Source organism: Acipenser ruthenus, chromosome 32 (assembly GCF_902713425.1).
Source record: "Acipenser ruthenus chromosome 32, fAciRut3.2 maternal haplotype, whole genome shotgun sequence".
Taxonomy (NCBI): Eukaryota; Metazoa; Chordata; class Actinopteri; order Acipenseriformes; family Acipenseridae; genus Acipenser; species Acipenser ruthenus.
Genome location: NC_081220.1, coordinates 6307487 through 6323959, shown reverse-complemented (window position 1 = coordinate 6323959; position 16473 = coordinate 6307487). Strand labels below are relative to the sequence as shown.

The window sequence follows — 16473 nt, the reverse complement described above, 5'->3', positions numbered from 1 at the left end:
TATTTTAAAGCACAGTCTGCTAATTAGTAATATTCCCCGGACTGAAAAACTGCAGTGCGCCCTCCATCGTATGTCTTCCGAGAAGCACAAAGGGAGGTTTTTTTTTTAAAAAATATATTTTAGCAATGGAAGAGTTTGTGTTATTTGGGAATAAATATAAATGGCTTGAGGTTTGCTTGCATTGGTTTGAATACATGTAATTGTGATTAGAGACTTTCCTGCCCAGTGTTGCTTTCTTCTTAGATGTGGTCTCAGTTTTGGCTGAGCAGGTTGGTCTCTGTGGAGCAATCGGTTAGCGTGTTCGGCTGTTAACCGAAAGGTTGGTGGTACAAGCCCACCCAGGGACGGTGCTTTTTGCATTTCTTAATCACATTAGAAAATGGCACTGTAATACGTTATTATTTCCTCAAATTACACTGAAGAAAAAAATGTGTTCTTTTTTTAGTTCAAAATAATACAAAACAAAAATATTTTGCTGTTTGCCGAAACCCGGGATCGAACCAGGGACCTTTAGATCTTCAGTCTAACACTCTCCCAGCTGAGCTATTTCGGCTTGACAAGCGTCTTTTTTCGAGATAACATTCTTTTTTAGAACAGTTGTAATATAATTAAGTACATTTCTAAACAATCCGCTAGTAACATATATAATCTCAAAGCGCTATAATTTATTTCAGCTCTTATGAAAGACATGTAGCCTTGCGCATTATATCATCCGTGGGGCTCGAACCCACGACCCTGAGAGTAAGAGTCTCAGGCGCTACCATCTGAGCTAGCCGGGTTGTCTAGTGGAGGAAGTTTATTTCACTGTAACCAACTGAGCTATTAATTTGTCGTCTGAGAATATATTGAATGACAGAAAATTAAATATATATATATATATATATATATATATATATACTTATATATTTTTTTTTTTTAAATATTTTTTGATTTTCTAACTGTAGCTTTATTATCATAATGAAAACACATTACACATGACCACAGTTCTGTAACAAAATGACAATAACAAAGATGTTCCCATACCGGGAGTTGAACCCGGGCCGCCTGGGTGAAAACCAGGAATCCTAACCGCTAGACCATATGGGATGCTGATTAAGGAATTCATGGACATGCAACAGTAGCTAGTATACAGTACAACGATTGGTAATTCGAATTGAACCACAAAAACTGAGATTTCATTACAAACATGTTACAAATGAAAGCAAACTTCAAGCCATGTATATTTATTCTAAATTAACACAAGCTCTTCAATTACTAAAAAATATATATAAAAATCTCTGTTTGTGCTTCTCGGAAGACATACGATGGAAGACGCACTGCAGTTTTTCAGTCTGGGGAATATTACAAATTAGCAGACTGTGCTTTAAAATACACATGTAGGGCGGGCGTCTCTGTTACAAAGAATTGTCACACTTTGGGACTAAATAACCAGATACATTAAAACTATTTGGAGAATGCAGGCATTAATCCCTCTACTTCTCGCATGTTAAGCGAGCACTCTACCATTTGAGCTTATTCCCCTTGAATTGTGTCTGCGATTCTCACAGGCTACATCGCAGCTTGATACGAGCAATTGGCCTGAAACAGCTGCAGGAAGGTTCTCTCTGTCCAGTGTTGGAACTCTTAGATACTGAAACCATTCGGTGTCAGCAAATCCCTCATCTTCCTCCAATTCAATAGACAGATCAGAGCCAGCCTCCAACCTCTCAATCATGGCACCGTAGTCATGGAGAACTGATTGTACAAATACTCCACACCAATTAGTTCCCCTGCAAAAAAAAAAAATTATGTATTTGTAATTAAGAAATGCAGCTACCTTATAATTATCTGTGAAAGATTATAAAAATCAAACACTGCTACCAACTCCTGTGTGGAATTTCAGAGAAAATTGCGCTAATAATTTAGAAGCTTTATTCCTACATTTTTAATGGTAATACTGACAATCCTTTAACAAGTTCACTGTACCTGTGTATTTGCATGGTCCAGTATAAGAAGGTACGATTTTTCTGGAGTTCTTGGTTGCTCAGTTCAGCACCAGTCATCAGAGCTGAAAAACAACATCAATAGGTCCCTGGTATGGTAACTGGACCACATATCATTTATATCAACTGACTGTTTTCCTCCAAATATAATAATGCCAGTATTTGATATGTGTATACTAGAACATTCATTATATAGCACCCAAGTTCAAATCACACCATCAGTTATAAAAATGCATTGTAATAGATAATGAAATTAGCACTGAAAGGGAGACCTATAAAGTAGTTATAATGTGAAGATCATTATTTCTATAAGCATTGATTCAAATTCTAACTTACATGGTTGACCCTTCTGGGGCGATACCAGCTTATGGATCACTTTGTATCAGTCAGGTTGAGCTGCCATCAGCCTTTCTTCTAAACAAGGGTTCCATCTGAACCTGAAAAAAGAGCATTTGTGACAGAATAGCAAGGTTGCAGTTAAACAAAAGACTTCAATTAAACAAATAGCCTAAACTCAAAATAGTCACAATTGCCAAATAAAATGTTTCTACACAAAACAACAAGAAATCAAAAAGGGGTTCACTGGGTGAAAACAAATAAACACTACTATACAATGACAAAAGGGACTTATTGTTGAAAAAAGAGAGTTTTTTTTTTAGAAAAGCATGGAGTACCCATGTTCACGTTTATTAAGTATTGCTTTCAAAATAAGATCATTTTTCAATGAAAACTAAATTAAACTTAAAAACCTAAAGTTTAATACTATAACGTTCATGGATACATAATTAAAAGTAAATAATAGAAAAACACAATGTATCATATACTATCAATGTACAATGCACTATTCTGGTACTATAATGCAGTACCACCATGATAATACGATTGTACTTTTTATTTCTAAGAAGTATCCTGGTATCTACTGTATAATGCAACACTATACCACGGTACTATATGGTACTATTTATTTTACCATGGTACGATTTCTGTTGTCCCGGATACAAGTATTACAGTATCATTATAACAGACAAATATATTAAATATAATTGCGCTTTGGATAAAACAGTCCCTCAAACAAGTTTGTAGCTGTCGTAAATATTACATTTTTAACACTCAGAACTGACACCTATTGTAAAAATGTCAATTGTGTATTTTTATTGATAATATTACAAAACATAGAGTTTACTATCCGTGCATTATTGTTGGCATTTTTTTAATTTTTGGTGACTATACGTACAGTACTAGTGAGAATTAAAATAATACTGTAATAAAATTCTTACCTTCAGATGTATGGAGGATAATTTGTGCCAAAATTAAAAAATAAATAAATAAATAAATAAAATTCGAAATAAATAAATAAATAAATAAATATAAAATGAAATAAATACATAAATAAGTAGAAACTGAAATATATTTAATAATGTATCTATTTATTTATTTATTTCGTTATTTATTTACGTATTTATTTCGTTTATTTATTGATTGATTTACTTATATATTTATTTATTCCGTTTTTTATTTCACTTTTTATTTCGTTTTTTATATCTGTTTTTATTTCGTTTTTTATTTCTTTATTTATTTCGTCTTTTCATTTTTGGCACAATGTTTTCGAGCTACCGTCAAATGCTCGATGTGCGGGACAGTAAGTGACTCGCTGATCTCCTCTCTTTGCCTGGTTGTAGTGCGGAGAGGTGTGCAGTCAGGGATACAGCGTCGTTGCTCTACAGTTTCAATGCTGTGGATATTCCATACGTTACAAATGTGTGCAATATGACTTATAGGAGTCTTATCCTAGAAAAGATTAGGGAGCTTTTAATTCAAGTTGAATGTGGGTCAATAAATGACGACTTTATTTTGTATCGAGAAGATTGGCTGTTGGAAAGAATGGGGCAGATATTGGCATGTACTGATGAAGATATTGATGAAGGTGCCAGAACTAACTTGCAGATAATTCGTCATCAAATTCTACGCAGTACCAAGTCCCAGGTAGGCCAAACTGGGACGGGAAAATCTGGACGTCCCAAGATATTTTTACGAAGGGAGCCCTCTCCGCACTAGTGATGTGCAGATCGCGAACGAATCGTTCTTTTTGAACGACTCACTAAGGTGAACGATGGGAATCGGATCAGAGTCCCAATTGAATTGGTTCTTTTGATTCACCCTATCAACAAGCTGCATGGCGCACAGGAGTCGAGTTACCAGCCTATCAAAACTCATGAAGTGAGTCTTTACCTCTCGAGTCTGTTCGTTGTAACAAGGAAACCGGGTTGTCTCTCAACTCATTGAGTGTTATGAAACTGAAGACTGTATGTGTCATGTTGGATCCAAATTCCCGCTTACTTAGTGCATGATACAAACTCTGTGTGAGCCAAAATGGCGTCAGTTACATCCTCCAGACCAGAGCTATAGATCTATGATCCAGACGGTGTGTACTTTCCAGAGAGCTGTTTCACGCTGTCAGAAACTCAGATTACAAGTTTGTGCACCATCATTTCTTACAGTTCTTCTTAGTTTACTATGTACGTAACCTTGTGTAAGTCTGCCAAACAAATAAATAATAAAATGAACCACTAGTAGTTGTAGTCTATGTGTGTTTGTTATTTTTTATACACACACAAAATGAATCATATCTATAGTAACTATTTTGCACAAATTATGATTAATACTTCTAAGTCATCTTGAGTAAAGTCAGCCAAATTGCTTAATAATAATAATAATAATAATAATAATAATAATAATAATAATAATAATAATAATAATAATAAAGATATACACCTAATTTCCAAAATAAATAAATACAAACATCTACTGGCGTTGTAACGTTATTGTACCCAAGGCTTAATTATATAACTTGTGATTACATATTGTGATTACAAAGATTACATGACGATTTACAACTACGGTTAAATATTTTATAATTTAATAATGACGGCGATTCACCTTAGTCCACAAGGTGACACGTAGTATCAGCTACGATACAACGACCTTTTAGTATGATATTGCACATTCTAACGGATGACGTTCTTAAACGTCTATTATATATTTACATTATTAAATATACATTTTCTAAATGTTATTTTACTGTTATTTACTGTTAAAATGTTATTTTACTGTGGTAAATACTAAATATATACACATTTAATATTTACACATATCAGTTTATACAAAATGTACATGTTGGGGTTATGGGTGTGCTTCAACGTGTGATTGATCACATGACTAATCCCTAAAGGTTTACTGGATAGAAGAGGAATGGGGCAAACAGCGTTTTACTCTGTGCTGAATAAATACCACGGATTAGTTCCACAAATACCACTCGTTCGAGCCTCTCTTTTTTGTTGTAAAAAACAATGAGTGACTCCAAATATATATATAAAAAACACGTAAGAAATGCAATTGACTATTTTTTTTTAAAGGTGAAATTAAATTAGATTGATACTAATGGCTAAACAATGCTAATGGTTCAAACTGTTATGTTATCTCAAGGATTCTAAATATATATATATATATATAGTCAAACTATATTTAATGTTTATGAACCCAGTCAACCAAATATAGATTCTCCCTAGCTTTTGTGATGTGCAGTTTGTGAACAACTCGTTCTTTCCGGTTCAAATAAACCTACGTAAACAATCTTAATGCGGTCTACATTGATTGGTTTTGTGTCATTGAGTCAGTGAATCAAATAAAATAGATGAATCGATTCACCAAACTGAACTGAAGCCAATGAATCGAGACACTAAAATGAATCAACCTGCCCATCACTGCTCCGCACTACAACCAGGCAAAGATAGGAGATCACCGAGTCACTTATTGTCCCGCCCATCGAGCATGATTGACGGTAGCTCGAAATACAAGGGTGAAACAATTGTGCCAAAATGAAAAGACGAAATAAATAAATAAATAAAAAACGAAATAAAAAATGAAATAAAAAGCGAAATAAATACAGATATGGAAAATGAAATAAATAAATACATCGACAAATTATTAAATATATATTTCAGTTTCTACTTATTTATGTATTTCGTTTTATATTTATTTATTTATTTATTTATTTATTTATTTATTTATTTATTTATGTATTTATTTATATTTGTATGTATTTATTTAGTTTTTTTATTTATTTATATTATAAGAAACTGATAGATCCAAGTGTTTTATATAAACTGCAATAATATAATCTGTGGTAACTAGTTTGATCAACTTCACTACAAGAAACTGGTAGATTTATAGTTTGTTTTCTTGTATCATCCATATATATATATATATATATATATATATATATATATATATATATATATATTAGGGAATTGTGAGGCTGTGAAGTGAAGGTGGCATTGTCATAGGGTTTACATTATTGTTAACTTGCTTGAGATTTTTAAAACAATTACTAATAAAAACTTGTAAAGATTATTTTTGGTGTATCGTTGCTTGGTTTCTCCTGGATAAAAGTTTGTGCGGGAACCAACCACTCGAGGTCCTTGTCCTCAATAAACACAAGGTGGCGTAGTCAAATTAACAAATTTATCTATATGTATATAAAGATCTGCTACAATGTTCTTTATTAATCCTAGCGCCTGTGTTGTATATTATATTCATGTGTTTGGTTCTGTTCTTTATTAATCCTAGCGCCTGTGTTGTATATTATATTCATGTGTTTGGTTCTGTTCTTTATTAATCCTAGCGCCTGTGTTGTATATTCATGTGTTTGGTTCTGTTCTTTATTAATCCTAGCGCCTGTGTTGTATAGTCATGTGTTTGGTTCTGTTATTTATTAATCCTAGCGCCTGTGTTGTATAGTCATGTGTTTGGTTCTGTTCTTTATTAAATTTTAAAATAAACAAGATGGTTTTCAAGAATAAACCACACAGAATATGGATGGGATGCTTATTTCAATGACCTGCTTCATCCCAGTGGCTATTATTATTATTATTATTATTATTATTATTATTATTATTATTATTATTATTATTATTATTATTATTATGTGTCATGTTAATATTGTTTAATATAATGTATTACCAAAGTTACCAATGCAGTTACAATGCAAAACTATCTTGTTTTTTTTTTTGTTTTTTTTTTTTTTTGGGGGGGGGGGAGGTCACCAAAAGTGGTTGAAAATACGAGAATAGTGATCGAATGACAAATGCATGCGTAACTGAAGTGGAATCCCTCAATATGGTATAATTCCAGTTGCAATTACACAGCTTTACCAAGGCTGAATTACAGAGACACACAGTACTAACTGTAACTGACCCCAGGTTTGGTTCCCATGGCAGGGAGGAAACACACAAGCAACTGAAACTCACAACCCGGTTCATGATGGCTTATCATGACTTTCAGTGATTCATTAAAGTGTATTCATTGTAAAGGTGTGGTGCCCCATAAGGTGGAAACATTATTCTGCTTTGCAATCAAGCCCATTTTTAATACGACTCCTTTAACATCACCCACTGCTAATCATCAACACACTGACATGTGTGATGAGCCCCATTGTAAGTGTAACAGCAGACATGCCTACCCTTCTTATTTTGGCAGAATAATTCCTATTTTTGTCCTTTTTAAAAGGGATGTAAATCTTACCTCAATCCATAATGACTCTGCCGTGCATCAGTTTGCCTCCTCAGGCTCCACCTGCTTTCTTGCTTTATCTAATGGGAAGGGCAGCTATCCTGCCCCCCTGCCAATGGCTTCCCTACGGGCAGCCTCTCCACTTATCAGCAAGCTAATTTATGGTCAGGAGTCCCTCAAAAGGCGAGACCAAAGAATGCAGTGAAACTACATATAATGCAGTATAATGTTCTATCCCTCCTACCATGTCACTGGGTATGAGAAAGCAGTTGATTGTCAGTCTTTAAAATGATATTCTTCTGTCGACACAGTACTAATGGAATGGGTAGTGAACCATATTGACAGCTGGCCCTTAAATACGACACTGTGACTTTGTTAAAGAACATCATTCAATCTGTATAAAAACAGTGGAGAGAGAAGGACATTGGGAACATGTTTCAACCTCCAGGTAACCCAACCCTTCTCAGTGACCCTGGTGCAGAGATCAACTCACTGACCTCTACCCCTGTCAACTCACTGACTACCCCTGTCAACTCACAGATCTTTACCCCTGTCAACTCACTGACCTCTACCCCTGTCAAATCCCTGACCTCTACCTCGGTCAACTCACTGACCTCTACCCATCAACTCCCTGACCTCTACCCCTGTCAACTCACTGACTTTTGCCCATCAACTCACTGACCTTTACCCCTGTCCAGCGAATCTAAAATAGGACAGTTTTTTTGTGAGTTTGTTTGTGACCCAATATAAATTTCAAAACTCTCCATCAGAATCCTAAATTTAAAGCAATGAGAGAATGTTTATATAGTTTAATGGTTCAGCTTAAACAGCATTTAACAAGTTTATTATTCAGATATATATTGTTTGCATTCTGCATAATGTATCAATCTAGGAGGAGAGAAGTTTGGGGGAAGGAATTCCAATTGTGTTGATTGGCTGCTCTGTGCGCATGCTACAAAAAAGTCACTTGCACCTCTTCAGAAAGAACATTTTTTATTTACTGAAACTTTTTCAATTAAATGTTTCTTTAAAAAACCATGTAGGTTGTGTATCTTTATTATTGTTATGAATATTTATGAATGAATATGTGTGGATGCTCTGCAGTGTTGCCTTTAGATGCAACCTGGTATCAGACCCCTCTATTCACAGTGCAGTCATCTCGGCTTACAGAAGACACAGACACTGTATAAATGAGACGCTCCAATTGAGAAGCACAAAACAAACTGCTAATGTCACAATATATGCAATCTTATAATACAAACATATTCTCAAATACATAACTTTACCATTCATACATGTAGAACTCTAAACCCACAACCCAACCCAGACCTAATTAATAATTATTACAAAACAGGAATAGTGTGGTCACCAATGTGGCAACATGTCTAAAAGTCACTGTAGTGAGCTGACAGTAATTATTATTAATTTCTTAGCAGAGACCCTTATCCTGAGCGACTTACAATATCACACTATTTTTACATACAATTACATTATTATTTATACATTATTTTTACATACAATTACCTATTTATACAGTTGGGTTTTTACTAGAATACTCTAGGTAAAGTGCCTTACTCAAGGGTACAGCAGCAGTGTCCCCCACCTGGGATTGAACCCACAGCCCTCCAATCAAGAGTCCAGAGCCCTAACCACTACTCCACACTGCTGCCCTGAATCCATATCACATATCTGTTTTAAGGAAGTCATTTCATTTTCCTCTGTGTGTGGTGGAGCCCATCCAGCTGTAATACACACAGCAATAGATGTTTTCATTCTGTGAAAGTTGGACATTTCTCTCCTTTCCAGTATTTAGTGATGGACTATTTTAGTGAAGGCTATATATATATTCATTTTTAGAAAAGTATAAAAATACACACACATCCTAAATAACTACCACACAGACCAATTACTACAGCCTGAGGTATCTGGATCTCCAGATAGTACAACAGGATCATTCAAAGCACATGTAGATCTGAGCCAGCAGGGATCAGGGATTAGCTTGATTTTACAAGATACATGCCTTACTGGTAGAGTGAAGCTAAAAGGGACTCGGTGGGGTGGGTTAGGGGACAAAGAACAAAATATCATTGCCATTACGCACATAATCTGTCCCGCTAAGCAGGTCTACCAGCTTGCGCGTGGCATTGCTCCAGACTGTGTTTCTTTCAAGGTCTAGGTCAGCTGTCATGTTGTTCTTCAGAACTTGTACTTGTTCACAGAGTGCTGGATCTGCATTGAGGAGTTTGCTGAGAGACTCTGTTTCAGCACAGTTGCCGTAGGGCCACTTTGGGTCTTCATCGGCTTCAATGTGACAAGGCTCGAACGTAGCGCCTTTGAATATATTAATGCAATTTGTACATGGAGGTTCTTCACAATAGTGGTCTTTTTCCCTGTTTCTTTTAAAGGCTTTGCATTTCACTGTTTGTGGAAGCTGGATGGCACCACCTTGACCTGCAAGGGCCACTGCGTAAGCCACTTTCAGAGTCCATGTGTGTCGACACGAGAGGGAGATGATGACCTGCCTTTCTCTTGGCCCCTTGCAGGACAGGGAGGCTCCGTAGAACTTCTTTGTTATTCCCCCCCCTGTCCTTTCATAATGACAAATGCAGATGACAGTGGCCTCCAAGGTGTAATAGTTGGAATATGTCATATTGGTTGGTTTTGGCACACTCAGTTCTTTTAATAAAGTCGACAGGTACTCCATTACCTGTGTTTCATTTTGACTGCCTTTAATCTTTACCACCTGCATTTTTAAAGGGAAAAAAACTGTCATTGGATTTGGGTGTAAAAAGCTTGAACAGATTTTTTTTTTAATAGAATGTCTTTCTTCTCGTCTGTCAGAGAAGATGAAATGAAAAAGGGTTGAGACTTGAGCTGAGGGTAGACACAGTGATAAAAGCACATAGAAAGCAGGCTGGTGTGCAGCTAAAGAACGCTTCTGAGAAGATCCTGTGAGAGAAGAAGGGCACCACAGAGGTGTCAGACAGAGGAAGAAGAGAACTCCACTGGAACTGTGGAATAGAGCAGGTGGAAGAGACACAGGACAATGTGACTGAGTTTTCAGATCTATACTGACCGCATCAAGGAGGATGGAAAAAGGCGTGCGGGTTGGCAGGTGGGTGCAGAATTCATTAAAAGGTTTTGAAAACTTGTTGTTTAGTTTTAACAACTCTTTCTCTTCAAAAAAATCTGTAGGCATAATTTTCTCCCTGTGAATGTTGCCCAGAAAGAAGATGCTGTGCAGCACCTGGTGAGGAGCAGAGACACAGAGAGAGAGAGTCAGTTTACAGACAGCAAAGCTAAAACCAACAACAACAAATCAATACCGATTTACAAAGGAAGGAATGCTATGTAAAACTGCCAGGTTACACAAAGGCACTACATACATGAGGGTTAGAACTGCAGTCCAGTCTGAACTGTGAACAATTCATAAGGATCTAATCCCCCAGCACATTCATTATATTAGTGTAAAACTCAATGTCATTGTGGGATGCTATGGATTTACAAAGACCGTAGAGACTTGCACAGCCTCACCTCAGACATGTATCCATGGATGACTGTTTTCAGCTCATCTGTGATTTGCTCCTCATAAATTTCCAGAAATTTCAAGATGAACCTGTTCCCAGATTTTTGCAGGCTTCCTTCAACTTTTATATTTCTTTTAAAAAATCGTTTTCTGAAATAGCAAGTAAGCAAGTGAAGTTAAGCTCTCACCACAGACCAAAAGCTTTCCTTAAAAAAAAATATAGATAGATAGATAGATAGGTCATGTATAGGATTCTATTACAACCACATCAGATTGTCGCGTTCTGTACAGTATATTCAGTATTTGTCAGATGCTAGAATGCAGATTGTCGCGTACTGTACAGTACATTCAGTATTTGTCAGATGCTAGAATGCAGATTGTCGCGTACTGTACAGTACATTCAGTATTTGTCAGATGCTAGAATGCAGATTGTCGCGTACTGTACAGTACATTCAGTATTTGTCAGATGCTAGAATGCAGACTGTCACTTTCTGTACAGTATATTCAGTATTTGTCAGATGCTAGAATGCAGATTGTCGCTTTCTGTACAGTATATTCAGTATTTGTCAGATGCTAGAATGCAGATTGTCGCGTACTGTACAGTATATTCAGTATTTGTCAGATGCTAGATTGTAGACTATCACTTTCTTTACAGTATATTCAGTATTTGTCAGATGTTAGATTGTCGCTTTCTTTACAGTATATTCAGTATTTGTCAGATGTTAGATTTTCACTTTCTTTACAGTATATTCAGTATTTGTCAGATGCTAGAATGCAGATTGTTGCTTCTTTGCTCATCACTTCCACTGATTGTAAAAGTGAACAGGAAATGGAATGTGTTTTTCTATGAACTACCTTACGCAGCACGGAGGTGCGCTGTGAGGATCCCACAAATCTGTAGACCATCTGTTCATCTACCCTGTCGGACCATGTATAACTCAGTCATGTATAACTTATTTCCATATTGATTGTGTTATCGATAAAATAATGACATTTGATTTACCTTCTTGGATCAATTCTCTGGTCTTGTGGGTTCTTCATGATGAATAGAAAAAAAAGGTTAATATTTTTATTTTATATTGTGATTAAATAATAGCAACATAACATAATTATAGAACCAAATGGAACTGAACAAAAGTACATGTCCATGATTTGCAGCTAGTGGATGTGCTTGTACAAATATAAGTTTGACATAGATTCATACAGATAGGCAGATGCACATACAGTATCCATTTCCAGAGGGGGAGAATAATATATATATATATATATATATATATATATATATATATATATATATATATATATATATATATATATATATATATATAACCTTTCTATTTCAAAATAACATGTACTCACATTTGCCATGCCTCCTGTTCTCAATTCTAAACTGCAGACAAAAGAAAAAAATAATAATTTCTATAATACAGTACATGGCAGAGCTTAATTTATATAGCTTAGAAAGAATACGCATATTTCAGATTGATAAGGGGTTAAACTAAGTTACTGGTGAAAATCATGTTTGACAGGTTACAAAGAACAGAGAGCAAATCCAGAACCGAGGGGAGAAGGAGCTTCTCCACAGAAGGGTGCTGAAGCTTTGGACGAGGTTATCAACTGAAGTGGTCGAAGCGGAGATCCTCGCGTCATTCAAGAAGAGACTACATGCTGCCGTGAACATTAATGTATAACCCTTTCTGTGATACAATAAGAACTTTAGCTAACCTGCCCAGAGGAAGAGCGCCCTATTCCTCTTTTAATAATCTATCAGGGTTTCTGTTCTTCCTCTTTATTTAATGGATCACGCTAGCATCAGAGACCTGTCTATCTGTCTACTTTATTTCCAGTGTTGCCTTGGCAGTGCAACGTCTTTTCCCATAGAGTACACATAAACATTTTGATTTTTTTTAATTGCTTAAAAAAATGATTATAAAATCGTGACCGAAGGGGTTTATTTTATTTTTCACGTTTACAAACTGGTCGCATTCCAGTGCTTAATCAATGCACGCTTCTAATGTGAAATTACAAAATGCACTTTCAAAAATGCCCAATATATCCTGAAAAGCAGCAGAGATATTATCCACCATTATATACTTTACATGTCCAGCGGTTAAATTGAAGTTCTGAAAAAGTTTAGCAATGGCACCACGTTCTACAACTGAAAGGTCCTAAATGGTTTCTTCAAAACCCCTTTTTACTGAACGTGTTTTATTTCCGCTTTTGTCTCAAAGTACAGCATAGCGTTAGAATCAATCTCAATGAAAAGCTCTATCGAGATTTGCTTTCAATACAATACAGTAAAATGATGTACTTACACAAATCACTTCTTCTGCGCTGATAGGAATGAAAGAAATGAAGAAAACGAAACTCATGCTTTCCTCTTCCTGTAATAAAGAGGGCGGAACCCTTATACTGCATGACTAATGTTGTACAAAATAAATGAACACGACATACAAAACAATCGTTACCTGCACTTAAAGAAGAAAGAAACATCGTACCGGTGTCACAAATTGCCAAGAGACAACAATCTACTGTATGTTGTAAACTTCAGTATGTTTTGCTTTCGACCCCACCTCATACACTAGTTGTGCAATACACAGGCACCAGGGGACGCAAGAGAAAAGTACAGTACAGCTTATTTACTGTATGGCTACATGGACAAATTACAGAAAGAACACAGAAAAGAGCTTGATCCCCAAATATCTGTAGAATACAACAGTATTATATATATATATATATATATATATATATATATATATATATATATATATATATATATATATACAATTCTTAAGATTACCATATGACTCCATGTTCACCAGGCCACGTCAGGCTTTTCAACTCACACTGCAATGCATTCTGGTAAGTGTAGTCCTGCTGTTTAAGGTACCTGAGGCAGGTAAAACGTGCCAGAATGCATTGGGGTGTGAGTTGAAAAGCCTGAACTCTCCCAAACTGTGTACATGGAATCGTAGTCACCCTAAATAATGTATACTGCAGTATTGTATATTCTTGTGTGATTTCACATGATAACAAACAGTGCAGTTCACAAAACAAACCGCTGATTTGTACAGTCTCAGAGTATTTACAGGGTAAGATTGGGTATACTGCTTTTGGTACCTCTTAAAATATACAGAACACAGTTGTTTGTATGTGTGTAATGTTCAGGGGTCATCAGCCGTATTCATCTGACAAATAAAAAGCACACGACACATTTTGGTTCTGGTATTACCGTTATGGGAGTACAGTATAGGAAAGACAACTCAACACAGCAGAACTGTTCACTAACCTAATATACTGTGTATATCTATGTCCATTTGTATTTATTTTCCAGTATAAGACATGTAATCTATTTGTGTTGTAATCTTTGTTACTTAGTGCTTAATGAGTTCATGTTTTTAGAATTATTTCCATATTACAAATGGCTATGTTCAATGTACTGTATGTAAATATAGATTATGTTGTGTGTAGCCTTGAACAATTTAAGAGAGAATTTAAAAATAGCAAACAGCTCTTTATATAATCAGATTTTCTCGGATAACATGACAGAAATAGCTACATATTCTTTATTGATACAGAAATCAGAGGGAGAGAGAGAGAGAGACATTCTTCATCAAATATTCTTTATTTAATCATCAGTAATACAAGTGCAACATTTTTAAATTTACATTTTCAGTGAAAAATATAGAAACCTCCTGTATAATCAGAAAATCTGTCTGTATACACAATGTAGATACACATGATATAGCTGCATGTATCCCTTTAAGTGCTGTACAAATATATACCATTTTACTGCAACACCAAACACCAAAGTAGAAGAAAGAGTTTTGCCTTTTGAGCTTCTTTACAAGGCAGATATACATGGTTCTATCCATTTAAGCACTATCCAGTCTGCACTGCTTTATCGGGACGCCTCGGGGGAATTTAAAGAATCAGCAATCCCGATTATCAGGATCCCGATTAGGCAGCGGTGACTGTACATAGATCACACGGAGTGATCGCTGTACATAGAGGACACGGCGTGATCGATGTACATAGAGGACACGGCGTGATCACTGTACATAGAGGACACGGAGTGATCGCTGTACATAGATCACACGGCGTGATCGCTGTACATAGAGGACACGGCGTGATTGCTGTACATAGAGGACACGGCGTGATCGCTGTACATAGAGGACACGGCGTGATCGCTGTACATAGAGGACACGGCGTGATCGCTGTACATAGAGGACACGGCGTGATCACTGTACATAGAGGACATGGAGTGATCGCTGTACATAGATCACACGGCGTGATCGCTGTACATAGAGGACACGGAGTGATCGCTGTACATAGAGGACACGGAGTGATCGCTGTACATAGAGACACGGAGTGATCGCTGTACATAGAGGACACAGAGTGATCGCTGTACATAGAGGACACGGAGTGATCGCTGTACATAGAGGACACGGAGTGATCGCTGTACATAGAGGACACGGAGTGATCGCTGTACATAGAGACACGGAGTGATCGCTGTACATAGAGACACGGAGTGATCGCTGTACATAGAGGACACAGAGTGATCGCTGTACATAGAGGACACGGAGTGATCGCTGTACATAGAGGACACGGAGTGATCGCTGTACATAGAGGACACGGAGTGATCGCTGTACATAGAGACATGGAGTGATCGCTCGTGGTGTTCGTTTTTATTGGCCGCAGGATGTCCCAGTAAATCATGAGCCCTGACAGCATGTGGGCTATGTAAGGACACCCTCCCAAGGTGAATAAAAACCAGATACCACCAACGATCACTCAGCATACTGTTTATACAACAATCACATTCAAATAAATGGCAATACAATTTGTACATTTCTATATTAAATCAATTCATTCATGGGTTATTTTACCATATAACAGTGACAGTTAATTTATCAGCAGGTCAACAAAAAGTTACCTAATAATTCTGACCAAAATTGCAATATCCCATGATGAGTGTCAGTGCATAACTATAAACTGGAGGGTTACCTATTCAGGGATACCAAGATGTTAAGAAAGGGTTCAGAGTGAGGAAAATCTTCAATACAATCCCCAGCTCTAATCTTGCTGTTTCCAAACTTTTGAACACAACTTTATATTTCAAAGAATGCTAACCTTGGCTTTTAAATATATCTTCTCATCTTCTAGCATTGCCAACAATATCACTGGTCCCCTAATCTTTGTGATTCATGACTTTGTGTTCTTTCCTCTTCTTTTGTTACTTTAGGAGTTTACCACTTCTTAGCTTTATAAAGCTTCTACTAAAATTCCAGGTATACTTTCACTTCTTGTGTTAGACTCACCCACATGGTTCACCAGCCAAGACCAGACCATGGAAATGCACCTTTCTACAGGACACCTCGTACTGAGACAAGACAG

General features: G+C 36.3%; 1 protein-coding gene, 1 long non-coding RNA gene and 2 other non-coding genes across 4 annotated transcripts; all 4 read right to left on the bottom strand.

Moving 5' to 3' along the window:
* Nucleotides 1-480: 480 nt before the first annotated feature.
* On the bottom strand, nt 481-553 carry trnaf-gaa (transfer RNA phenylalanine (anticodon GAA)). Its single transcript has one exon. It is a non-coding gene; the product is annotated as a tRNA-Phe (tRNA).
* A 461-nt stretch (nt 554-1014) lies between these two features.
* trnae-uuc (transfer RNA glutamic acid (anticodon UUC)) lies at nt 1015-1086 on the bottom strand. Its single transcript has one exon. It is a non-coding gene; the product is annotated as a tRNA-Glu (tRNA).
* Nucleotides 1087-1523: 437 nt separating this feature from the next.
* Nucleotides 1524-2464, bottom strand: LOC117965247 (uncharacterized). The gene is made up of 3 exons (XR_004661369.2): nt 2319-2464; nt 1966-2047; nt 1524-1769 (listed from the first exon to the last, which is right to left on the bottom strand). It is a non-coding gene; the product is annotated as an uncharacterized LOC117965247 (long non-coding RNA).
* A 6062-nt stretch (nt 2465-8526) lies between these two features.
* On the bottom strand, nt 8527-14377 carry LOC117395353 (uncharacterized). Its single transcript, XM_059005836.1, has 7 exons — nt 13877-14377; nt 13392-13460; nt 12436-12466; nt 12080-12111; nt 11085-11226; nt 10627-10797; nt 8527-10293 (listed from the first exon to the last, which is right to left on the bottom strand). The coding sequence occupies exons 3-7, from the start codon at nt 12442-12444 to the stop codon at nt 9613-9615; spliced, it is 1035 nt and encodes a 344-aa protein (XP_058861819.1). The 5' UTR covers nt 12445-12466; nt 13392-13460; nt 13877-14377; the 3' UTR covers nt 8527-9612.
* Between the last annotated feature and the right edge of the window lie 2096 nt (nt 14378-16473).

Coding starts and splice junctions, on each gene's coding strand:
- LOC117395353 (XM_059005836.1), bottom strand. Junction 10,798..11,084: donor TCCATGGATACATGTCTGAG/GTGAGGCTGTGC, acceptor GCTCCTCACCAG/GTGCTGCACAGCATCTTCTT. Junction 10,294..10,626: donor TTTCCATCCTCCTTGATGCG/GTCAGTATAGAT, acceptor TTAAAAATGCAG/GTGGTAAAGATTAAAGGCAG.